General features: G+C 56.5%; 2 protein-coding genes across 6 annotated transcripts; one reads left to right on the top strand and one right to left on the bottom strand.

Moving 5' to 3' along the window:
* The first annotated feature begins 715 nt into the window (after positions 1 to 715).
* Positions 716 to 12,649, top strand: LOC123368530. Of its 5 annotated transcripts, none has more exons than XM_045013388.1 (5): positions 3,561 to 3,579; positions 3,813 to 4,094; positions 9,815 to 10,189; positions 11,703 to 11,849; positions 12,069 to 12,649. In XM_045013388.1, the coding sequence occupies exons 2-5, from the start codon at positions 4,031 to 4,033 to the stop codon at positions 12,080 to 12,082; spliced, it is 600 nt and encodes a 199-aa protein (XP_044869323.1). In that variant the 5' UTR covers positions 3,561 to 3,579; positions 3,813 to 4,030; the 3' UTR covers positions 12,083 to 12,649. The 5 variants fall into 5 exon arrangements, 4 of the variants coding, with proteins under 4 accessions (XP_044869324.1, XP_044869323.1, XP_044869322.1 ...); XR_006578811.1 differs by having other exon boundaries at positions 11,703 to 11,961; XM_045013387.1 differs by having other exon boundaries at positions 11,703 to 12,649.
* Positions 12,650 to 15,289: 2,640 nt separating this feature from the next.
* Positions 15,290 to 19,209, bottom strand: LOC123369164. Its single transcript, XM_045014523.1, has 4 exons — positions 18,852 to 19,209; positions 17,647 to 17,787; positions 16,775 to 16,854; positions 15,290 to 16,564 (listed from the first exon to the last, which is right to left on the bottom strand). The coding sequence occupies exons 1-4, from the start codon at positions 19,207 to 19,209 to the stop codon at positions 16,325 to 16,327; spliced, it is 819 nt and encodes a 272-aa protein (XP_044870458.1). The 3' UTR covers positions 15,290 to 16,324.
* Between the last annotated feature and the right edge of the window lie 5,013 nt (positions 19,210 to 24,222).

Raw genomic sequence — 24,222 nt, forward strand, 5'->3', positions numbered from 1 at the left:
ACTAATACGTTTGCTACTCTAAAACTAATCTGACTGCCCACCAGGTGGAGACCGGGTCACACCCCCCTATAAGATGCTCCCCTTTTCGGGTCACCGGAAATACTGCCCAGGACCTAGAAAGAGGTCAGGGACATGCTGGCTTTGGGGGTGATCCAGCCGTCCGCCAGCCCCTGGGCCTCACCAGTGGTGCTGGTCCCCAAGAAGGATGGGTCGATCCGGTTCTGTGTGGACTATCGAAAGCTCAATGCCATCACCGTATCTGATGCCTACCCCATTCCCAGGCCTGACGAGCTCCTGGACAAGCTGGGAGGCGCTCGGTACCTCACCACCATGGATCTTACCAAGGGCTACTGGCAAGTGCCGCTGGATGCAGATGCCCGGCTGAAATCGGCCTTCATCACCCCTCTGGGGCTCTACGAGTTTCTGACCCTGCCCTTCGGCCTCAAGGGAGCGCCGGCCACCTTCCAGCGCCTGGTGGATCAGCTACTGCGGGGGATGGAGAGTTTTGCCGTGGCGTATATTGATGATATTGGTGACTGTAGGGAGGCGGTGTGGTTCCCCGGTGTCCTGGAGAGGGACGAGCTCTGCTGGACACCAGAGTGGGCGGAGCCAGAGCACTCCAAGCCCGCCCCCCAGCGGGTCAGAGGCCGGACAGGAAGTATAAGAGCCCAACCTCAGAGCTCAGTTGAGAGGCAGCTGCTGGAGAGGCCAGACGCCTCCGGCCCAGCTCCCACTGGAGAGACTGCAGCAACCAGCGGCGGGCCTGGAGACTGGCCCGTACGCCACACGGATCAGCGAGTGGGACCCTGGCCAGCTACCCCGAGGTTCCAATGGTGATCAGCCCCCCGGAGGACACCGTCTGGCCCAGGTACCTCCAGAGGGGGAGGTAGGAAGTGGTCTGGGGGCAGCCGACCCGAGTCTGGCTGTGACGCTGCCAGAGCCCATGTCAGCGCGGTGCGGTCAGGATCCCACTGACGCAGCAGCGGGTCTTCTGCCGTGCTAGGGCCCTGGGCTGGGACGCTGTGGAGCGGGTGGGCCTGTGTCCCCCCTGCCACCCACCCCGCGGGTGTCAGTCTCCCCCTCTCCAGGCCCCTCTGAGCCGAGAGCCTGGGTGTGCTATATACCGGTGTTTGCTCAGCCGCGGCCTAAGGACCTGGGCCCTGAACTCATTGCTGCCTCGCCCAGACCCAGGGTCTGCTAATTGTTACCTGAGCGTGCTCCCCCCTGCTGGTAGCTTGAGCCAGGATTCCTGCGGCCCAACCAACTCCCAACCAAGGGGCCGTGCAAGGACTAAAGGAGGCGATGTGGTTCCCCGCCGCCCCGGAGAGGGACGAAGCTCGACGAACCCTCTCTACAATGACATTGATGTACGTGGCGTACATTGAGAATGGAGACCCCAGCGACTGGCAACCCAAGGACCCAGCTCAGGAGTCGCAGCCGGTTCTGGCCAGTGGGGACAATGGGCTGCGGGGAGAGGACCCCGGTGACCTGACCAGCCGGCTCCAGCCAGAGGGAGGCTGAGAGCAGAGGAGACCCAGGCCTGCCTGTTTACGACCCTGTGTCCCTGGAGAGAAGCCAATGGACAGAGGGGGCTTGGGGCCGGGGGTATCGGAGGCCCAGCTGGGAGCAGGGGGGCTCAGGGCTGGAGAGGGGGAGCAGGCAGAGCCCCCATGGCTGCAGGGGGACTGGGATGTGCTGGGCTGAGGGAGGCCAGGCCTGAGGCCGGAGAGTTTCCTGTGCTGGGTTCAACTCTCAATAAACCTCCTGTGTTACGCTGGGGGAGAGTCGCTGGGGGCTAGAGAACGGGGGCGAGGGGGATCGTCCCCTTCGGGGGTGAGGAGTCCTGGGGGCTACAGAGCGAGGGGACTCCCTGAGGGGCCCATGGCAGAGACAGACGTGCTGAGGCTCAGGGAGGTGCGGCTCCAGGAGGTGGAGGGGCCTGACCCCGGGAGAGAGGGGACCCCCCCGAGAAGGGCTGTCGCTCTGAAGGGGGTTCCCCCAGGAACCACACGGGGCCACGCGTGGGCACCATCTGTGAGTCCGTGACAGCATCATTTTAGTTCATTGTTCAGACTCATCGTGTCCAGGGGGATAATCCAAGTGCTACATTTTTTCGAATGAAGTTCAGCTGCTGGTGCTGAGCCGGCAGTTCAGTAACAAACTCAGCCCTTCACTTCTGAGCGGGCGGGCCTGGGAGCCGGCGTTAGTGCCCTCAAACCAGAACATCGCGCTGGAGCGGCTTCCTGGGGCTGTCTGGGAGGGTGAGCGATGGCAGGACTCCGGAGGGACTCACACCCACCTCGCGTGGCTAGACTGATCTTGTGGAGGAGAAGTAAATGGGGTGAACCTCCTGTGAGGAAGTGGGGCTGTTCTTAACGTTCCCTCTGAATACTGTGGGGGGCGGGGGGGCTCAGTTCCTGGCCGACCCTCTGTCGCCTGGCAACTAATGGCCAGGCCCTTCCCCCCCTGCCAGGGGATGCTAAAGGTGTTGGAGACAGAGAGCTCAGGTGACCTCCTGGCCCGGGCAAGAGACACAGCCCAGAGAGGAGGGGCTGGAGGGGGTTTGGTAGTTTTTGGAAGGTGGCTGGAAGATGGAGGGGAGCCCTGAGGAGGCTCGGGCCTCCCAGCAGGGCGGTGGCCTCCCTGGGGCCCCAGATGCACCTAACTAAGGGGGGTCTTGTTGTCTGTACCTACAAGCTCTGTGTTAGACCCTGTTCCTGTCATCGAATAAACCTCTGTGTCACTGGCTGGCTGAGAGTCACGTCTGACTGCGCAGTGGGGGGGCAGGACCCTCTGGCTTCCCCAGGACCCCGCCTGGGCAGACTCGCTGGGGGAAGCGCACGGAGGGGCAGAGGAGGCTGAATGCTCCAAGGAGAGACCCAGGAGGTGAAGCCGTGGGAGCGTCTTGCCCTGCAGACAGGCTGCTCCGAGGGAGAGGAGGCTCCCAGAGTCCTGCCTGGCTTTGTGGGGAGCAGTTCCAGAGCAGCGTCCGGGGACCCCGTGACACCTTCCACAGAATCCACCAGCAAACGTAACCAGCCAGATTTGGTTCTCATTTATAATCAGCAAAGAATCCTGTGGCCAGGCTCTGCCTGTTGATTTCCTCGTGAATCCTTGCTGATCGGCTGCTTGTCCATCATTACATTCGAGACACTAATTAGAATAATAAAAGAAACGCTCAAAACCACAGGCACAAAAGATCAGCACTGTTCTGCCTGCCACGCTGCCCCTCTTTCCACCCAGCTGTTACCCTGCTGTCTGATCTCACCCTCCCTGCAGGGCCTCTGTCTGGGAAAGCCCCTTTGCTCAGTGGTTTGTCTCTGATGTCAGTGGTGAGCTCCTTAAATCTGGCTTTTGAGCACATGGAGAAGCTGCTGCGCTCTGTCAGGGGGTTTATTCGAACTCTCTGTTGTGTCTAACACAGGCCTGGAGAATCCCACCTCGTTCCCCCTGTACTGAGCCAAATAACGTGTGTTCGACGGAAGCATCTTTCACAGAGTCATCCAAGAGATGGCGAGTCCAGCGCTGCCCTGGGGAGTTTGTTCAGTGGTTAATCACCATTGGCACCGGTTTTCTCCTGTGAGTTTGTCTGCCCTGCTCCAGCATTGGCTCGTGTTCTGGCTCTCTCTGCTAGAGCGAAGAGCCCTTTAGTACCTGGTATTTTCTCCCCTTGGCAGCGCTTACACATTGCAATCAAGTCACCTCCTAGGCTCTTTGATAAAGTAAACAGCTGGAGCTCTTTCAGTCTCTGCCCGCAGGCATTTTCTCCAGCCCTCACATAACGCGTGTGGCTCTCTCTGCACTCTCTCCAGTTGTTCAGCAGGACCCCAGAACTGGACGCAGCATTCCAGCATCGGCCTCACCACGGTGAAGCTGCAGGTTAGATGGACCTAATGTGCGGAGCCCAGGGCTGGGCTGGGCTGGTTTCTATGGCTCCTCCCTTCGATCAAAACAGACAGCCCCATCCTCCTACAACCAGCACATCCTGAGAGAGATCTCACAGCACACTCCCGCAGCCAGGCGTGCTGAGATGCAACCCCTGCGGTGTTTCTCCATCCTCCTGCTCGCAGTGTCAGTCAGCTCCCAGGAGAGCGGTAAGTAAGAGCCGTTTATTCGTACGCCAGGACTTGGTCAGCATTTTTATGCCTAATATGTATATTTATGCCAGGCACTGCAGTAAGGGCGCCAATACAAGACACAGGATTTGTTCGCTGCTGCTTTCAGTGGCTGTGAAAAGAACCATATAAACTGATCATTTCTTTCCCGCACAGAGATGGAAAGATGGAAAGTATTTAATCACTGAACAAGAAGCATTAATTTAAAGTTTATAAGTTAACTTTAAAAAACTCAGACTATCCACTTCATCTCTTTGCGCAGGCAGGTTGCTCCCTGATGTGCCTTTTCTTACCTATGGGTGACAGCGTAGAGGGCTTGTGCATGTTTTACTGTCTCTCCATTGATGTAGCCAATAAACAGACCTGAGAATGAACTAGGGAATGACAGCGCCACACTCTGTGTCCCCCTGGAAGATGCTGCTGATTTCTCGTCTCCCACCCGCTCCAAACTTGTGCTCCTTAGATGTTTCTTCTGTCCGTCATGTTGTGAGCTGCACTCAGTTCATCCTTCCCCCCGTTGAAAAGATGGAGGAACGAGTTTCCATTAGGTTTGGTGTGTTACAAGGAGGACTCAGGGAGCAATCACTCTCCTTGGTCAGTAAGGACAGACCAAGCAGCAGCAGCTGGGAAACCTCCTCTTAAATCTTAAGAGAAACTTTCTGTGAGAAGAGTTTTGAGTGACAGGAGCAGCAGTTGGGTAAGACAATAAAGTCTCATCCGTAAAGAGACTGCAGGCTGTGGATAAGCCACGACTGAAATCGGTCCTGCCACAGTGCTTAGGGATCAGCTAGAGCACTCGCTATTCTCTGCGTCTGAGCATTTATAATGCGATGGTAAAACCGTACATAGCTCTGAACTCATTCCGGCCCCGTGGACAAATGGAGAAGGGGTAGTAGCGACGTATCGGCACATTGGAGAACGTCTGACATTTCCAGAACAGCTTCCTAGTGTCACATTTGTTTCTTCACGGCATTTTTCTGGCTCTTTGTTCAGATTCTTGTTAATAACAAGGCAGGTTTTAGTAGGTCTCGTTGCCCTAGCAAGAATTTCCAGCTCAGCGTTAAGTCAGGGTTGCCTTCCTGCCCTGAGCTGTGGATACGCCCACTCTTTGTACCACGTATGCTTTCAGTGGGACTCGTCCGCCTGCATGCCCTACGGTCTTTGGAAAGGCTCCCCCAGCTCTAGAAATAAGAAAAGAAACCTTTGGAAAAGGCTCTTTGGTGTTAAATAGCCACGACCCCAGAATTGTTGGCACATGAAGGCAAGTGGAACGCCCTGGTTCTCCATCCCTTGGAGGCTGTAAATCTCAATGGGGCGTCTCGCTCTGAAAGCTCCACTCTCTGGTCGCTCTGTTCTGGATGCAGGAATTGTGGGGTGAGAGTCCATGGGGCTGGACGGGCACAAGGGCCCTGCTGGCCTTGACATCTGTGCAAACAGCCGTCTATGCGATGCCTTGGGACCACGCCTACACCGGCAAGTTTTAGGAAACTTACCACGAGGGTCTAGGCAACAGGCTGGTAAAAGTGCCGAGAGCCAGGCTATGCTCTTATTACACATTCTCTGTATTGCCGCAGTGCCTGGGTCAAGACCCCGCTGTGCCAGGTGCTGCACAAGCCCAGAACAAAACGACGGCCCCTGACTGAGGCGTTAGACTGTGGCTGTGCTGGAGTGACAGCGGGTGACTTTCGGAAAAAGCCTTCTTGCAGGTCAGGGCACAGCGTGCATGCAGCCTGCTCCAACATCTCTTATTAAATGTGGCACTTCCTTTGCTATGGAGTATTCATAGACTCCACGGCCAGACGGGAACAGTGTGATCACCTAGTCTGACCCCTCTGCATAACCCAGGCCAGTCACTCCTAGAGCAGATCTCTTAGGGAGACGTCCAGTCTTGATTTAAAAATTGCCAGTGCTGGAGAATATAGTGCCAGTGGTTAATTACCATCACTGTTAAAAATGCACGTCGTATTTCCGCTCTGAGTTCGCCTAGTGTCAACTTCCAGTCATTGCATCTTGTCTTCTAGCCACTGGACCTTGGATTGGACATTCGTGGTGGGGCGGGGGAGGCTGGGTCTTTATGCTAGATGCATGTATGTTCTGTACACTGGAAGTTCCGAGTCCCGCTGATCCAGCCAGTGCAGACTCTGTTTATTTCACTACTATGAGACCGGCCACGGCGCTGGCGCCAAACGCTTAAGAATATTCCCTTGCTTGGTTTGTATTTCTCATGATTCTGCCCTTTACTGCAATGTAAATACTGTTTAAAGTGCACTTTGAGATGGACTTCCCTGGGGTGCACCCTGGAACTGGGGTGCCTCTGGCACACCGGTCTGGGCCCTCTCACACTGTACGGCTGTGACAAGCTGCAGACGGCCCCTGGTCCTGCACTCACACAAACCTTTCCACAGGTAGGGACACACCCAGCTGCAGTTACATGAAGGTTTCTCCTCAGCCACTCATGAACTAAAACACTAGAGAGATTCCAGCCAGCTTCCCCCAGCTCCACAGCCTACGGCCCCAGAGCTGTCCCGCCTTGCCCTGGTCGAAAGCCTGACCAGTCTAGGTTTGTTACTCAGTCCGCCCCCACTCCAAGTGGAGAGGACCATGCACCAGTTTTTGTCCCTGAGCAGATTCCCCAAGCAGATTCCCCTTTCCACTTCTAGCAAAACACACTGGTTTAGGTAAAAGATATCAAGCAGCTTTATTAACTACAGCCAGAGAGATCTGGAGCGGTTATAAGTAGTGAGCGTACAGATCAAAGCAGATTACCTACGAAATAAAACAACATGCAATCTAAGCCTTATAAACCAGACAGGATTTGAATCAAGCAGCGACTCACCCGGTGAGCTAGCACAAGCAGGATACGGCTTTCACATACACAGGCGGGAATTCTGTCCTGCCTGGGACCCCCTTCCCCGGTTCAGTCTGTGTTCCTCAGGTGTTCTCAGGTGAGGCCCAGTGATGATGTCACTTCCCCTTTTTATAGCTTCTTCCGTGTGGAGGGAAAGAACTTCCTTGTCCCAAACAAAGCCACCAGCACCAAATACAAGCACCAAAATGGAGTCCAATGTCACATGATCTAGTCACATGCCCTTGCCTGCTTCGATGAGTCATGGCAGCCATTACCCATATTTTGGCTGAAGTGTCCACAGGAAAACTTAGCAGGTGAGGATAAGCTTCTCCCATGGCCCACTGTCTTTGCTGATGGGCCATTCAGCTTGGGTGGCCCCTTCACACCGTGCTGGCTAGACGGGATGGAAACTGCCTTGCAGGTGTGACCCAGGAGCAAGCACATTTGAAGTACAGATCCATAGTCAATACTCATAACTCCAGATTCAAAAATGATACACGCACACAAATAGGATAATCACAGTCAGCCAACCATCACTTTCCCACTCACACCTCACGTGGCGTATTTTGCACAAGATGCATCATAATTATATTAAAGCCATATCATGACGAATACGGGGAGTAGTGTCACACACTTCTCCAGCAGAGCAAGGGCATCACAGGGGCCAAGAACTGTCCTGCTACGATGATTGCTAATAAATAAGAACATAAGAACGGCTGTACCGGGTCAGACCAAAGGTCCATCTAGCCCAGTATCTGTCTACCGACAGTGGCCAATGCCAGGTGCCCCTGAGGGAGTGAACCTAACAGGCAATGATCAAGTGATCTCTCTCCTGCCATCCATCTCCATCCTCTGACGAACAGAGGCTAGGGACACCATTCTTACCCATCCTGGCTAATAGCCATTTATGGACTTAGCCACCATGAATTTATCCAGTCCCCTTTTAAACATTGTTATAGTCCTAGCCTTCACAACCTCTTCAGGTAAGGAGTTCCACAGGTTCACTGTGTGCTGCAGGCAAGATTATCCTACAAGACACGCTCTATTCTTCAGCTAGCTACTGGGCTGATGCAATGCAACCCAGGGGACGTCATGGCTGTCAGGCCTCTCAGAACCCTGGGCTCAGCTGTAGAGACGAGAGCTGAGGTCCTTTCCCAGCTGGAAGCTGCCGCAGTGGTGAGAAATACAGGATTTTAGGATGGGAGGGAGCAGTGTCCCATTAGACCATCCAGTGGCTTCCGGCTTGAACTGCTGCGTCCCAATGGATCCGTGCGGTGAGGATGCTCGGGCAGCGCCGTCACAAGGGCGAGGCGAGGGAGGCACTTGCCTCGGGCACACAAAGCCGAGGGCACAGAAAGTGGCGGAGAAAAAGGAAAAAAAAAGAAAAGCCGCTGGCAGGCACAGAGATATCTATAACCCAGGGGTGACACCCCCCCCCGCCGCCGCCCCCCCTGCCGCCCCCCCGTGCCTCCCCCGAGTGTCCCCCCCCCCGGCCCCAACTTGCTTCTCCCCCCTCCATGCTGCCTCCCTGCAGCAACTGCTGCCGGAGGGTCCTAGTGGTGCCCCACTCACTGCCAGGGCAGACTGGCTCTGCTGCCCTTCCCCCTCAGACCCTTCCCTTTTCCAATGGGACCCTCCAGCAGCACAGGGGGGCCCCGCCTCCCCACCCCCCGCAGTCACCGCTCCTGCCCCAGGCTGGGCAAGGAGGCAGCCCCATCACCCACCCCCAGTGAGGCTACAGTCAGGGGCAGCAGCAGGGGAGGAGGTGCATGCAGCACCCCCCGGCACCCACCACGGGGGAGGGGAGGGAGATTCCTGGGCCTGAGAGGGGGCCCAAGGAGCACATGCAGTGACAGTGGTGGGGGTGAGTGTGCTGCTGGGGGGGGCAGGAAGGGGGGCTCCTCTCCCAGAGCTTGCTGCTGCTGGCAGGGAAAGGGCTGGGGGGAGTCCTCCTCTCTGGCCCCTGTCCTGGAGCAGCCTGCCTGCACCCCAAACTCATCCCCAGCCCTCCCCACCCCAGAGCTCACACCCCCAGCCAGAGCTTTCACCCCCCACCGCATCCTCAACCCTCTGCCCGAGCCCTGAGCCCCTCCAGCACCCCAAACACCTCATCCCAGCCCCAGAGCCCTCACCCCTACTCTCGCCCTACGCCCCTCCCACACTCCAAACCCCTCATCTGCAGCCACAGCCCTCACCCCTGCACCCCCTCCCTCCGCACCCCCTCCTATCTCCAAACTCCCTCCCAGAGCCTGCACCCTGCACCCCAATCCCCTGCCCCAGTCCAGGGCCTGCACCCCAGACCTCCTCCCTCCCCCACCCAAACTCCCTCCCAGAGCCTTGAGCGGGTGGGTGGGTGGAGTTTGGGAGGAGGCGGGTTCTGGGCATCACCAAAATGTCTACAAACCTGCCACCCCTGATCCTGCCCTGCAGACCTGAACTCCCAGCATTCTCAGGACACAGGCTGATCCCTAGTGGCCACTGCTGATTTCCAGCACCTTCCTCCTCTCTTAACCTGTGAGTCCTTCTCTGGATTGGAACTGGACTGGAACCAAAGATCATCTTGGAAGCAGCATTACCAGCCCAAGCAGTCAAAAATCATGAGTTGACTCCCCAAAATCACAGGCCTCACCACCGCCCCTTCATTCATTCTTCAGCGTCAATTCGGCGGCAGGCCCGTCCCTCCGAGGGGGACTGAGGGACCCGCCACCGAATCGCTGCCAAAGAGCCGGCCCTGGGGGAGGTGCAATTTTATATTCTTGCCTCGGGCACAAAAATACCTAGTTACGGCTCTGTGGTCGCATACATTGCAGGGCAGGAGGGGGTGAATTCTCTCTTTCTCTCCTCCCTGCAGACGGGTGCCTGAAGCGGATGGGTGAGTTCTCCGTGCTGCAGCAGCCCCCGCGGGCGGTGAAGGAAGCTGGAGACTCTGTAGAGATGAACTGCACCCTGGCGCTGCCCCCGGGACACCCCAGACCCAGCAGCGTCCTCATCACCTGGCACAGGGGGCACAGAGGGGATGGCCTGACGGGCACCGGGAAGCTCTCCGAGGTGGCGGAGCTGCGAGGGCGGGTGGAGACGGCGTGGCTGGAGAACGTCTCTGCCAGCACCCTGCACATCCACACCCTGCAGCACAACGACTCGGCCCTGTACCTGTGCCTCTTCGTCGTCTTCCCCTCGGCCCAGCCCTGCCTCCTAGAGGGGAACGGGACCCGCCTGACGGTGACAGGTACGGCGGGGTCAGCACCTCTGGGCGCAGCGCACAGCAGGATCTGCCGGGAAGAGGGGAATGAGAGCTAATGCAGCCAGCTGGTGGGGGTTTAAGCGACCATCGGCGGGGCCCGGAGGAGCTGGGTGAACTAGGAACTGCTCTTTCAGATCAAACCCCAACTTTATTACTGACATGTAGGTAAGTCGGGGAGCCCCTTCCGTGGACACTCGGAAATCGGGTCAGCGAACGTCGGTAAAGAACAAACTTAAGCCAAACCCATCTCAGGTGCTCTCAGACGGGGGTAAGGGCATCGCACCAAAGGGTCACATCCATGTCAGGACGTTAATTGGTTAAATCGATTGTGCCCAGGGGCGCGTCAGTAACACATTTCATCCCAGGCTGGCCCCCAGGCCTGTGCCTACGTCCCGCTCAGGTCAAGCAGGTGCGAAAGTTAAGCACGTCTAAGTGCTTTGCTGAATCGGCGCCTACCTGACCCCAGCTGCCTTTTCCAGGCCTGTGATCCTAGCGCACATCAGGCCTCGATTGGCAGGCGTTGTCCAGGGAGGTGGGTAGGGCACTAGCCAAGCACACTGGAGACTCCAGTTCAATCCCCAGCTGTGCCACAGACTGCCCATGTGACTGGGGTCAAGTCACTTCACCTCCCCACGCCTGAGGTCTCCAGCTGCCCAAGGGGATAATAGCACCAGCCTGCTTTGCAGGGGGCCCTGCGGATAAACACAGGAAAGTTGTGGGGTGCTCAGATGTAGGGGGAGGGGCAGGCTCCACGGAGTGAGGAGACAGCTGAGAGCAAGCAGCAACCGCAGCTCGGTGGGATTGTCACTCATGGCACTAGGAGGTGGTTGTCCTGTGCTTGTGACAGTCTGTCCTGTTGCCATAGACATTTCCGATGTCACGAGATGCGCTCAGAGACGGGAGGGACCGAAAGCCCAGGTCAAACATGCAGAGCAACAAACAGCAAAGAAGCCAGAAACACAGGGGAAGGGGGCATGTTTTAAACAAGGGTTGGTTGGAAAAACCTTCAGAGCTGTGTTGTGAGGGGAAATTGGATTCCCAACTGAATGACATTGTTTTAAAAGCGTTTTCCACAGAAAATATCCAAATATTGTCCAAAACGTTGGATTTCTGGACAAAAGTGCAAAGTTGAATTGTTTTCTATTCTCATGGAAATGCTCTGTGGAAAGCAGCACCCCCATTTGCCAACTAGCTCTGCTTTGAAGCCTTTAGCAAGAAGGGCCGTGACGGGGGTCGCAGGAGGCGCTGGCTGCGACTTGGAGGTCACTCGGCCCAGAACGAGCGTAGTTAGCTGAGTAGCACTTGGAGATGGAGAATGCTGCGTATCGGTAAGCGCTGTGTGTGATCGGGGACGTGCTGTCTCTGCATCTGAGCTCGCTGTAAAACCACCTTCTATACCTCGGGTCACGTGAGCGATGTCTGGCCGTCAGCTGCTCTTCCCCCCAGAGACGGTGACACCACCAAACGCTGAGCGTGGGTTTCCCCTTTCCTCCTGCAGGTTTCTCTGCTTGGGGGAACAGGACCCAGATCAGCTCCGAGCACAGGGAGCTGCCGGAGCATCACTGGACCATCCGGCTACTGGTGCTGGGAGCAGGGATTGTTCTCACGGCTGCTGTTGTGCTTTGCCTGCACAGGAGGAGGGGAGGTGAGAGGCAGGAACTAAACCCATAATGCAGCTGCCGTTGTGAAGCAGCCACCCAAAGTGTTCCAGTTCGGGGCATCTCCCTGCGCTTCCAGTCCAGTCACACCTCCGGCAGGTGATATGATCCGCGTAACTCCAGACAGGCAGCAGTGCGGCCTGGGGCGTGCTCTTGAGAGCGATACGCTGCCATATTTTTGAGCGTGAATTCTCACTGCGTTACAGGGACCCCCGAATGAAGCTGGAGAAACAATTACACAGACCAGACTGAGGAGAGCAACCAGAGCAAACTCCTGCACGGCGGCCAGCTGGGAACATGCCTGGGTGGCAGCAGATCGTGTGCGGAAATCAGAGCATCTTCCAGCTCAGCTCCTGCCCCCCCACCCCCTTCGTGCCAGCAGCAAAGAGCTCTCCTTTGCACACCCCTCTTGTCACGAGCTTCTCACTGCTCCAGAATCCTTTACCGGGGGCAGGGAGAGGCTGTGTGACTATCCTGCTGCCCCTTGTGGCTCGGCTGCCTTCGGCTAGGGAGGGGGGGAAGCCTCACCTCTTCGTTCTTGCTCCTCTGCCGACAGTCAGTGCGGCACTCACGTCATTGATCTCCTCTGTGCCCTCTGCAACGTTCGCATTCACATCAGGGCCAGCGACTTCCTGCCACTCTCCTGCCATGTCGCACTGCTTCTGCTTCTGCGTCGTGGGGAGATATCGCAGCCACAGCAGTGAACGGCTCTTCGGTGACTCTGAATTTTACATGCGCTTTGTCCAGATTTTATTTTTTGTAAATTCTATAATAAAGTCTGTATTTTTAACAGGGCATCAAACGAATACATTTGATTTCAACTAGCAATTCAGTGCCATGCCTGGCTGGTCAATTCAGTGCCATGCCTGGTTCTTATAAAAGCCACCAAGAAAAACATGCAAAGTAAGGAAAGTACTGCATCGTTCCCAAGATAAAAAGTCCTGTTAATCTGGAGCTAAGGCTGAGACTCTGTACTAGCCTGGCTTAGTAACTGAAGTATAAACAAATCTTGCCGGGTTGTTGTAATTGTCCCAAACCAAGCAATATAAACTCAGGAAATTCAGAGTTTAAAGTCATACACAAAGGAAATCAAAATCTGTTCAGGTATGTCAGTGCCCAGCTAAGGCACCCAAAGATCCGTAACCGGGCCCAGCAGTGACACACAATCACTACACGATTATTAGTAAAGTATTTGCAGTAGAGATGGTCAGAAAAGGGAATTTCCATCCTGTGGCTATTTCAACATTTGTTTTCACCCCAAATCGGGATAAAAGTCACACTCTCAGACAGTGTCATGAAACAAACATCTCTGAACAATTGCGATTTGGAAATGTTGAAATGAAACGTTTGGTTGTGAACTGGTGATTCAAACTAGGCCCTTTTGTTTGGAACGGACGTTTCGAGTGACTGGGACGTCTGAAGCTGAAATGTCTGTGTGAAATAAAACCTTCTCAATCCAACATTACAGGGGCAGTTTCTTAGTGAAATGGCACTTGGGAAAATCGAAATGGTTTGTTGAAATTAACGTTTCCCATGAAAAAATTCAATGCTGACAAAACCAGATTTTCCAGTAGGAAAAATGTTCAGTGGAACATTGTCTTCTGGCTCTCCGTGTTAGTGTTCGGGGCCCCAGGCTAGAGTGAGCTGATTTTTAAATATATTTCATTTATGTTCCATATGCCCGCCCCGGTGACGTCCCTACTGAGCAGAGCTAGCTCGATAGCCGGGCGTATGGCGTTCATGCAGATAGACCCTAACCAAGCCTTAAACGCAGATCACCACTCAGGAACGGGGTCTGTGTGTAGATTTCAGCCAAAGAGCAGAAAGCCGGAGTAACCCCCAAGGAGATTCCCTGGGGCTCTGTCTGCTGGCAGCTCAGGGAGAGGCACTGTCCCTGGTGGGGGGGGGAGCCAACAGGGGAGTTCAGGAGAGGGGAGAAGCCAGGGCCAGGGCAGGACTGGCTGTGTGGGGAGCTGGGGAGTCCCAGGCCTGCAGGCAGGTTCCCCCTGAGAACTGGCCTCTAGGGACCGGACAGAAAGATCCCTCAGCTGGGCCTTTCCCTCTCCACTGGTGACTCCCCGTTTGTAGAGTTTTGCTGGGAAACTCCCCAGCCAGGCTGGGTTTGCTCTCAGCTCCCTAGGAGAGACCAGTCACCGCGTGGTCAGCTCTGCTGTGGCTGCTAGTCCAGGGCTGCTGCCTGCTGGGGGTGTGTCTGGACGCGGGGGCAGTTTGGATGTGAGGGTAGTTGTGTAACCTGCACCTTGAGCCCTGCACCCCTTTGTGGGGAGGGGAAATCCTGGGACCGACGCAGCCTGACTCCTGCCTGAGGAGGATCCCGGCCAGCAGAGACCAGCCCCTCTGCAGTGACCGAGGGGTCCAGAGTCAGCTCTGAACCTGAGGATCGTTCCTGGAGTTTGTGAGGGCACCATCCTTTAGTTAGTCAGTCGGGGAATTTGTTTTGGGGACCCCGACCCCCTGCCCCCTGAACGGTATCCTCAAGCCAGGGAGTGAGGGTCTGAGGATTTTATACCCTGCTGCTTATTACACCTGTGGAGGGATTCACCACCTCCTCCCACTTGTGGGTCCTTTGGCCTGTGCTGAACCCCGTCAGCCACACGGCTAAACCGCGGCAGAGAAGATCTCGTGGTCATCGGTCATCAAGGGCCCCCCAACAAAGTACACGTACCGACGGGACACTGATCTTACATCTCCTACCTCCATCACGTGACAGGTATTAGCAGCGCGGGCACCGGTGACCCTAAGAATAGTGTTACCCTGGTATGTTCTATTTGTCTCCTGTTTAATGTAATTAGTGTGTTTGTTTGTGTTATTTGTTGGGAGTCTCCAACAATCTGACAAGTCAGTGGGGGTTACCCTGGGTTAGAGTTTTCCTCCCAAGCTGCCCTGCGGACCCTGCCAGGAAGGAGCGAGGGGGGTGGAGGCGCCTAATAAATTCATAGGGGAAACTAAGGAAGATTCACCCTGCTGAGTGGGTGGCGGGATCCAGAAGAACCCAGGCCTGTCCATCAAACCTGTCAGCAGATTGGCATTAAAGAAGGTAACCGAGCGGAGAGGGGCCGCTAACCAGTTACCTGCTCCGGTAACTCAGCCACGGTGCTAAGCTGCTGTGGCAATGGGACGGGGATAATGAATTACAGGACTCTAATCAGATCGGCTCGGCTCTAGGGTCTCACCCCTCTCCCCCTAGGGAATCGTGGTTCATTTCAGCAGAGATTCGTCTGGGCTCCAACACAGGGAGGGACGAGCTGTCGGCTCTCTGGGGCAGACAAAGCTGATGAGTTTCAGGAGGCGCTGAGTCAGGTACTGTACCTTCCAGCAGGAAGGCAGAGCAAATATGGACTTGATAAGCAGGGTCTCTCGAACCAGCCACGCTGTGAATAGACTCATCAGCCAGGCCTTGTGCTGGGTAATGTCGGGTTTATTCACAATTACACACGAATGACAAGGTTCCATCAGAACAGGAAGAAAACCAGAAGTAGCTCAAACTAGGAGCAAAGGGAAGGTTTTTACAGGCCAGGGGAACTGCTAGAGCAGCTCAGGAAACTTTTTCAGCCCATGGGACACTTGGTTGGAACAGAAAATGTAAATGTCAAAACACTGGGTGAAATGAAAAGCCCCCCAGAATTTCAAATCAGAAATGTTGACATGAAAAATATCAGCGCTTTTGACAGAAACTAATCATCAATTGTCACCTCAAAGCGATATTTCAAAGCTAAGCAACAATTTTTGTTTACTTTTTTTACATAACTTTTCATTTTGCTTTTTTAAAACCAAAAATAAATGAGATTTTATGCCAAAACAAAAAGTGTCACTTTGTTCTCAAATGTTGATTCATAAATGACAATTTGCATTTTGACATTTCTTGCTGGAAAATTGACATTTTTTCAGCAGAATCAAGATTTTCCCAAGAAAATTTTCAGTTTAGACAAAACTGTATTTTTTGGCAGGACAATTTTCCTTGTGTAAAATTTTGGCCCTTTCAGGTGATTCGTGTTTGGAAGGGTCACCACGGGATGTGGCGGATCCTTCACCACCTGGAGTCTAAAGCACGGTTGGACGTTCTCTTTTCAAAGCAGTAAGTGACTTACGCGCATGGACCTGTGCACCTAAACCACTTAGGTGCAGCCCCCGCTTGTGTAGTGGGGAAGAGTAATTCCCCCCGATGCCGGACTCACGGGGTGAGAGTCTCTGGCCTGGTCTAGGCAGGAGGTCAGACTGCCTGGGCACAAACGGGATTTTGCAACTTACTTACCCCGAGTTTTCCTGCCCAGGTGCTTGTCATCAAACGTACACGGAGCAGATGCCAAAGATACAGACAAGCACCAGCGTAGGAATTCGGCACTAAGATGACAGTGACCACACAGCTCTCCGGTCCTCCATTGGCTAAAAGCCAGAAAGACAGAGCTCGGCTGGAGCTGCCCTAAGGAAATATCCCCTTGGCTCAATACAGAAAGCTGTCTGCTCTGCCCTTGCTAACCGCAGCGTATACCGTGTCGGAGGGAGACCTTGCTGGGGAACTTGCCCTTGTCGCGCTGCTCTGTGTCGGCGGCTGGATGCGGCGATCGGTGTATGTGATCTCTTCTGCCGTCATTCGGGAATTTACCCTCGTCGCTCTCCTCGGCGTCCGTGGCTGGATACTCAGCTCTGCATATGTGATCTCTTCTCCCTCACTCGGAGACTCCTGCAGCGCAAGGAAGTTAGGCTTGGAAAGGCCGAAGCTACGCCACCGTGGGATACGGTTGTGCAGCCACGTAGGTAGAACAGGCTTGTAACCGGCAACAGCAATCCCCATGTGCTGGGCACTACAGCACTGCAGACGCGTAACAGTACAGCCGGTTTATTGCTCACAAGGACAGCAGCAAACGTACCTGAATGTGTGGATTCAACTCACCTTCATCAGCCGAAGGCTGTGAGCAGCCGAGTGGCCTGCCCCAGCAAGAGGTGATGCCTGCAGCTCTCTGGAAGCAAGCCCTGTGCGTGGACAAACAGAAAGTGACCTTGGGCGATGAGGAAAGAAGATCCAAAGCCAGGCCGCTCTGTCAGCCAAACACAGGTAAATGTCACGGTAACTTGCCTGACATGCTAATAGCAGCAGCTGTTCTGAAAGGTCACCCAGCGATTCAAAGCTGATGCTTACTGGGCTGAGCAAGATTCAGGCGAGTTTGAAGGTCTTGTGCCTTAAAGCCATTTGGGGTTAGCTGAGCTGTTTAAAGGCTCGGACACTTTTCTAGGGAAAAACTCTATTTTCCACACTCAGTTAGAACCCCCCACGCACACACCTCCCGTCAGCCCTGAGCCGCTAAATCGAGGTAAAAGGTGTTGACGGGCATCGATCCCGAGCAGAGGTTCTGGTTTGGTCGGGGTTAGCGAGCGTCTGCCTCAGCCTGGCTTTCAGCCTGCACACTCCCTGGGGCAGGGCCTGGCTGCGGGTCTGTCGACAGAGGTCTGGAGAGCGAGCCCCCAGCCCGGGGCGACAGACGCACTCCAAGCACTCGCGGCTCGGGCTGGATCTCGGGCTCTGGCGCCCACCCGCTCCTTAGGTGCGACTGCAATCGACATGATTCAGTAATTTCCCAGCTCACCCGCGTTACTAACCACGACCTGATGGAGACAGCGGCCGGGTTTCGGCACCGCCAGCGATGGGATTACCACGTCTGCAGCCGGTGCAGAGTGCTGGTTCAAGTCACATCAGCAACCTGGATTCCTCATCCAGCCTAGACAGCTCCCAGGTGGCAGAGCTAGAGACTCATGTCAGCTCCTCACCTGTTCTCTTTCTGTGCAGCCACAGCAGGAAGGCGCCTGCTACAATCCCCAGGGCTCCCAGACCCAGGGAGAGAACCTGCCAGCTGGCCAGCGCGCCGTGATGTGGGCCGGGCCGGGTCGTGTTTCCCGGAGTGGAGAAACCTGAGAGAGAAACGGGCAGTGCCCACTCAGTGTTAACCTCCCGGAAGAGAGACGAACGACCCTTGAAATGTGTGCAATCACTCCTGCCGATTTTAAACTCACATCCCCTGCTTTGTCTGTCTCCTTATAGCCGGGGAGCACCGCGAGGGGCGACCCCCACAGCCGCGCCTCACAAAGGGTGGAACAAAGCGTGGGTAAGCTGAGGACAAAGTGGTCTCGATCGAGGGGACACACTGCCAGAGGAGACCAGCCGGAGCCAGACGCCTTGAGGAGCTGCTGTGAAACCTTCCCCTTTGAAAGGGTCTCTCCAGTGACACACACAACACACCCACCCCCATCTACCCTCCAGCGCTACCCAGCTGCCAGCCCCGAGACAGCTCAATCACAAAACAAACCAAGACGAGAAAATGAATAAACGGTAAAGAAAAGCCCCAAACGTTCCCTCCAGCAGAGCTTTCCCCGGACAGGCAGACGTGCCAGAGACTTCATGCCGTCCACTGCTGACGTGGGCCCAGAGCCACCAGGGTGTTTAGGCTCCTAACTTCCAGTGAAATCAAAGGAAGTGAGGTGCCAAGGACCTTTGCGGATCTGGGCCGTAGCTACTGCTATTGATTTGACATGGCAGATACCCAGGTGCTGAGGGATGCCCTGCGATAGACAGACCGCTAGGGCAAGGTTGGCTTGGCTGTGCCTTTCCAGTGGTCTATCCCTGTCTCTGACTTTTCCCTTTCAGCTGGGAGTGAATTTAATTTTGAAAGTTCTGGCATAAATAAGCAGGAGGTTTTGGGACAGCGGCATTTCTCTCTCTGGCAATTGTCTTGTGCCCAGCTCTCCTCTCCTGCCACACGGAACCAAGCACGGCCCCCGTCCGCGTCCCTGGTGTCGAGCCATTCTGTGCGCAGGCGGCTGGTTGGGCCCCGCTGGCCTGAACATGGACCTGTGCACAGGCAGGACACCCCAAGCGAGTCGGGCTGCAGCATGAGTATCTAACCCCAGGCTCTCATTCCCCTCTTCCCGGCAGATCCTGCTGTGCGCTGCGCCCAGAGGTGCTGACCCCGCCGTACCTGTCACCGTCAGGCGGGTCCCGTTCCCCTCTAGGAGGCAGGGCTGGGCCGAGGGGAAGACGACGAAGAGGCACAGGTACAGGGCCGAGTCGTTGTGCTGCAGGGTGTGGATGTGCAGGGTGCTGGCAGAGACGTTCTCCAGCCACGCCGTCTCCACCCGCCCTCGCAGCTCCGCCACCTCGGAGAGCTTCCCGGTGCCCGTCAGGCCATCCCCTCTGTGCCCCCTGTGCCAGGTGACGAGGACGCTGCTGGGTCTGGGGTGTCCCGGGGGCAGCGCCAGGGTGCAGTTCATCTCTACAGAGTCTCCAGCTTCCTTCACCGCCCGCGGGGGCTGCTGCAGCACGGAGAACTCACCCATCCGCTTCAGACACCCGTCTGCAGGGAGGAGAAGGGAACCTCTAGTGAAATACTTGTGCACTCTGGCCCATCAGCCTGGCGAGCACCTGGTGCCTCCCGGCAGCCAGGGCAGCGGCAGGGTCTCACACGCACACACGTGCACAATTCCACACTCACACACACACTCTCGCACACACGCTGCCCCAACATTCATGAAGCCTTGGCTGCTGCACACACGCCGTGCGTTGAGAATGCACAAGGTCCCCGTTAGCAGTACCCGTGTGAACTGACCGGTGACTGTGAACGAACTCCCCACTGACTTACCCCTGTCCGGGGAGCTGCCCAGCAGCGGGAGCTGCAGGAGGGACACACACACGAGGAGCCGCATCTCAGCCAGGGCTGCTGCAGGGCAGCTTCTGTGCGTCCCCCTCAGCCGCTCCAGGGGCTGCAGCTTTGGGGCTGTTTTGTACTGGGAGGAGCCTTGAGAGCAACACCCCAAATGAAGAGACGACACCATCCACAGCCCAGACCCAGGGGAGGGGCGGCTCGGTAGTAACCCTCTCCATTTCCATCCCCTCCTAAGCCTGGCCCACCACAAAGTGCTTTACACAGACCCGACTGTGTCTGCTGTAGTCACTTCACTCAGCTCTGACAGGCAGCCACTTCTGGGCTGGAACCCAGCTGCTCTGAACGGCAGAACTGCACAAGCGTTTGCGGTTTCAGAGGCATTTTTCACAGGAGGATATGCACTCAAGCAGGGATCCTAGTTTTCCAGGATAAACCCCCCCAAATTTTCTGATAAAAAAAAATCCACATTTTTCTGCAATTAAAGTGAAACACTGAACTTGAGTTCCCCAGCCACTATATAGCCATAGGTACCAGTTGAACACAATGTTTTATTGGTATACAGCAGAACCCCATTGATCTGAGCTCCATTGTCCGGCTCGTCGTATTACCTGAACCACTGGCCTGGGGCAGGGCCTGACCCCTCCTGCCCCGAGCCCCAGCCGCCGTCAGGCCTGGGCAGCTGGTGGTTCGGTGAGTCCGGTGAGCCGGATAATGGCGGCTCAGATCAATGGGGTTCTACTGGGTATATTTGTATTTTTTCACACAATGTAACAACTAAAGATTCTCTGTAAAAGCGCAAACTCTGCGTATTTCCATGGCAAATGGATTTCTAGGATCCCTGCACATAAGTGCAGTCGCTCTGGGATGGAGAGAGGCAACCCGATGAACAACGGGCACGCAGCAAAAGGTTTCGGTGTTTGCTTCTGCACATTTTTATTTTCTAACTGGTTATACGGCGGTGCGGAAGTAGGAATCGACACAACTGCAACCTGCATCAGTTGTCTCCATTCTGCCGTGTTAGTTACTCCCCCTGTCTGGGGGCTCCTGGTCCCCACCCCTCTCTTTGGTGTCAGCTACTAAGGGGGACACCTGAGTCTGCCGAGAGCCTGAGCCGATTGCTCTGAGACAAGCCGCTGGCCCATCTGACATCTCAGTTAACAGATACCAGCAGCTCAGCCAGCTGTTCTGGGCTGGAGGTCGGTGTCGCTGGGGGAGGGTCTCTGGCCTGGGTTATTCCGGAGGCTGAGCTAGACGGATAGACTGTGCCCTTCTGGCCGTGACAGATGTGACTCTAGGAATCTCGAGTAGGAGCCGAGAGGTTCTTCTATCTCTGGTGCAGCCGTGGCTGGAACCCCGTGTCCAGCCCTGGTTGAAGCAGGATGTTGATCGATTGGAGAGGGGTCAGAGCAGAGCCGGAGAAGGATTCCAGGGTTAGACCCCCTGCCTTGTAGTGACAGGCTCCAGGAGCTCCAGCCGGTCGGCTTCACAAAGAGACGGTGAAGGGGTGACTTGGTCCCAGCCGGCAGGTACCTACGTGGGGAACAGGGATTTACTAACGGGCCCTTCACACTAGCAGAGGAAGGTCTGACATGAGCCAGTGGCTGAAGCAGAAGCTGGCAGTCAGGCACGTGTTTAACGGTGACAGTAACTAACCACTGGAACAATTCCCCAGGGCCGTGGTGGATTCTCCAGCCCTGCCCATGTGTAAATCAGGGCCGGCTGCTTTGCTAAACGCTCTGCTCTGGGGTGCTTCGGGGCGGGTCTCTGGCCTGCGCAGTACAGGAGGTCAGACCAGATGACCACAGGGGGCCTTGCATGAGTCTGTGCAAGGCAGGACATCGAGGGAGACGTTGCCGGGACGCTGGGTTAGCAGCCCAACCCTCAGGGCAGCGGAGTGGAGATCGGTAATGACTCGCAGGGGTCAGGGCCGGACGGTCTCCTCTCTGGCTGGCACCTGCCCCTGCTCTGCCCCCACGCTGGGGCTTTGGGGTCAGTCCTCAGAGGGGTGGGCCCCCGCTGAGCCCCCCTCGGTGCTCCCTGTAGTAACCGGCAGCGACACCTGCTCAGTCTGGGCTCCCATCTACCGGGGACCCGTGTCCGGGTATTCACAGCGGCTGGAGTCGCGCTGGCCGAGCCAGAGCTGGGTGCAGGCCTGGTGCAGACCCAGGCGAGGGGGTCGGGGGCGAGGGGCCAGGCGACAGGAAGGGGCGACGCAGACAGAGCGCGAAGTTACTATTTTCCACTGTGCGTGGTCAGGGCCGGATACCAGAGCCTCGCTGCTGACATCAGAGAGCTGCTGCCAGGCGCAAACCACGCAGGCCGCGCTCGGGGCGACGCGTCCCGGGCAGCAGCAGCAGAGCAGGGCCAGTGACTGCATGACCCAGGCAGGGCGTGGGGATCGGCGGCGGGACGTGTTCGCGGCCTGGGGGTCACAGCGTGGGGCTTTGAATTCAGACTCTCACCTCCCCAGGGGCGCAGGGCGTGTTCCCCCAGGCTCCCAAAAGGTGCCAGAATTGCCAGCCTACAGAGACGGCCGAACCCAGGGGGACTCAGGCTGATGGACGCAGCCGAAAGCTAGTTCAGGGCAGGTCTCTGGCCCGGGTGGTGCAGGGGGTCAGAACAGCTGAGCGCCAGGGTCCCCTCTGGCCGCGGGATCTGTCAAGTCTGGGAACAAAACTCATTTACAAGGGAACGGTTTGTTTAGATTTCAGGCATTTTAAGCCGTTGCTTAAGTTTTTAAAAAGAAAAAGGAAATTGGGAGCTGAAATGTCCAGGAGTCACCAAACCTGCGTTTTGCCCCAAGAAGGGTTTGCTTGACAAGTTTCACCCAGCTCTAGCCACCGGGCGTCACTTGCCAGAGGGTGGATTTCTAGCCCTGGGGACAGAGGTTGTCTCTGAAGGGTGTCAGCTCCCTGCCTGCCCGGCTCTGCGCGGCTCCCGGAAGCGCCCGGCATTTCCCTCAGGCTCCTGGGCACAGGGGGGCCCACAGGGACTCCACTTGCTGTCCCCACCCCGAGCACCGGCTCCGCAGCTCCCATTGGCTGGGGGGCAGCACACAGAGTCCTCTGGCCCCTCTGCCTAGGAGCTGGACTTGCAGGCTGCTTCCAGGAGCTGCCTGAGTTCAGTGCCACCCTGAACCCGCTCCCCACACCCCCTCCTGCACCCTAACCCCCTGCCCCAGCCCCGAGCCCCCTCCCGCACCCAAACTCCTTCCCGGAGCCTGCACCCCAAACCCCCTTCTGCCCACACCCCAACCCTCTACCCCAGCCCCGAGCCCCCTCCTGCACCCAAACTCTTTCCCAGAGCCTGCACCCCAAACCCCCTCCCCCTGCACCCCAAACCCCTACCCCAGCCCTGAGCCCCCTCCTGCACTCCAAACCTTCATCCCTGCCCCCACCCCAGAGCCCCCAGCCAGAGCCTGCACCCCAACCCCCTGCCTGAACCCTGGACCCCTCCCACACCCATATGCCTTCCTGGAGCCTGCATCTTGTACCCCCTCCCACACCCCAAACCCCTCATCCCTAGCCCCACCCCAGAGCCCGCATGCCCCACTGGAGGCTGCACCTGTGACGATGCGGTTCTGGTGGGACCCAACTGAGTGTGTCAATTCAGGACCAGTTGCTCAGAGCAGGGCAGTCACAGCCCTAGGCTGGGGTTTCTCCACCTCTAAGGCAAACCAAACCAGCCAGACAAAAAGGACTTCGGTTTCACCCCACTGGCTAACCACAAGTCACACAAGCAATTTCCTTAGACACTCCAGTCTCCCAGTATCACCACCAGTGCACTCGTCCTGGGGATGAATGGTTCTGAAAACCAACACCCCAATAAAAGAAGAAGAGATGAGAGGTAGAACTGGTTAAATGGAATCAATTACATCCAGTGATGGCAAAGTTCTTAGTTCAGGCTTGCAGCAGTGATGGAGTAAACTGCAGGTTTAAATCAAGTCTCTGGAACATCCCCCGCTGGGATGGGTCATTCAGTCCTTTGTTCAGAGCTTCAGCTTGTAGCAAAGTCCCTCCAGAGGTCAGAAGCAGGATTGAAGACAAAATGGAGGGGGGTTTTCAGGGCCTTGGATACCCTCACCCTCATTGAATCCCAGGGGCTGTTCTTCAAATTTTGGCTGTGGCCTGAATTACTAAAACAACTCACCCCCCCACCCAACTACAGCCCCCTTTCACCCCACCCCCCACCCCACTGCAGGCCCTAGACACACGGGCCAGAGAGGGGCAGGTCAGTAGGACTTTATCGTCGGGCAGCCCCTGCGCGCTCCGACACAGCAGGGACGGGGTCGGCTCTGACGGTTCGGTTCCCAGCAGGGGCAGATTTACAGTGAAACACGGGGTGCCCTGGCATGGGCCCCCCAACGACAGGGAGCCCCAGGGCTGAGCAGCTGCAGACACTTGGTCCTGCTGGCTCCTGGGGCTCCTGCTGCAGGCTCCACCCCCACCAGCAGCCAACCCCCCCCCCCGCACATCTTCCCAGTCTCCTCCCCAGAGCAAGCCGCATTCCCTCCCCTCCCCTGCCGCCGAACAGCTGTTTGCCGGCGCTCCGGGCACTCCGGAAGAGAGGGGGAGGAGCGGGCCGCAGCGCACTCGGGGGGGGAGGCGGAGATGAGGTGGGGGCAGGGCCTTGGGGAAGGGGGTGGAATCGGGGCAGGGCGGAGCAAAGGCAGGGCCCCCGCACTCCC

This window comes from Mauremys mutica, chromosome 4 (assembly GCF_020497125.1).
Source record: "Mauremys mutica isolate MM-2020 ecotype Southern chromosome 4, ASM2049712v1, whole genome shotgun sequence".
Taxonomy (NCBI): Eukaryota; Metazoa; Chordata; order Testudines; family Geoemydidae; genus Mauremys; species Mauremys mutica.

What these genes read in the sequence shown, in the direction of transcription:
- LOC123368530 (XM_045013387.1), top strand. Translation starts at nt 4,031, where the DNA reads ATGCAACCCCTGCGGTGTTTCTCCATCCTCCTGCTCGCAGTGTCAGTC. An exon ending in AGTCAGCTCCCAGGAGAGCG is followed by an intron (nt 4,095 to 9,814) that starts GTAAGTAAGAGC and finishes TCCTCCCTGCAG; the next exon opens with ACGGGTGCCTGAAGCGGATG. An exon ending in GACCCGCCTGACGGTGACAG is followed by an intron (nt 10,190 to 11,702) that starts GTACGGCGGGGT and finishes TTCCTCCTGCAG; the next exon opens with GTTTCTCTGCTTGGGGGAAC.
- LOC123369164 (XM_045014523.1), bottom strand. Translation starts at nt 19,209, where the DNA reads ATGGGTGAGTTCTCCGTGCTGCAGCAGCCCCCGCGGGCGGTGAAGGAA. An exon ending in GACCCGCCTGACGGTGACAG is followed by an intron (nt 17,788 to 18,851) that starts GTACGGCGGGGT and finishes TTTCTCTCTCAG; the next exon opens with GTTTCTCCACTCCGGGAAAC. An exon ending in GCTGCACAGAAAGAGAACAG is followed by an intron (nt 16,855 to 17,646) that starts GTGAGGAGCTGA and finishes GTCCACGCACAG; the next exon opens with GGCTTGCTTCCAGAGAGCTG.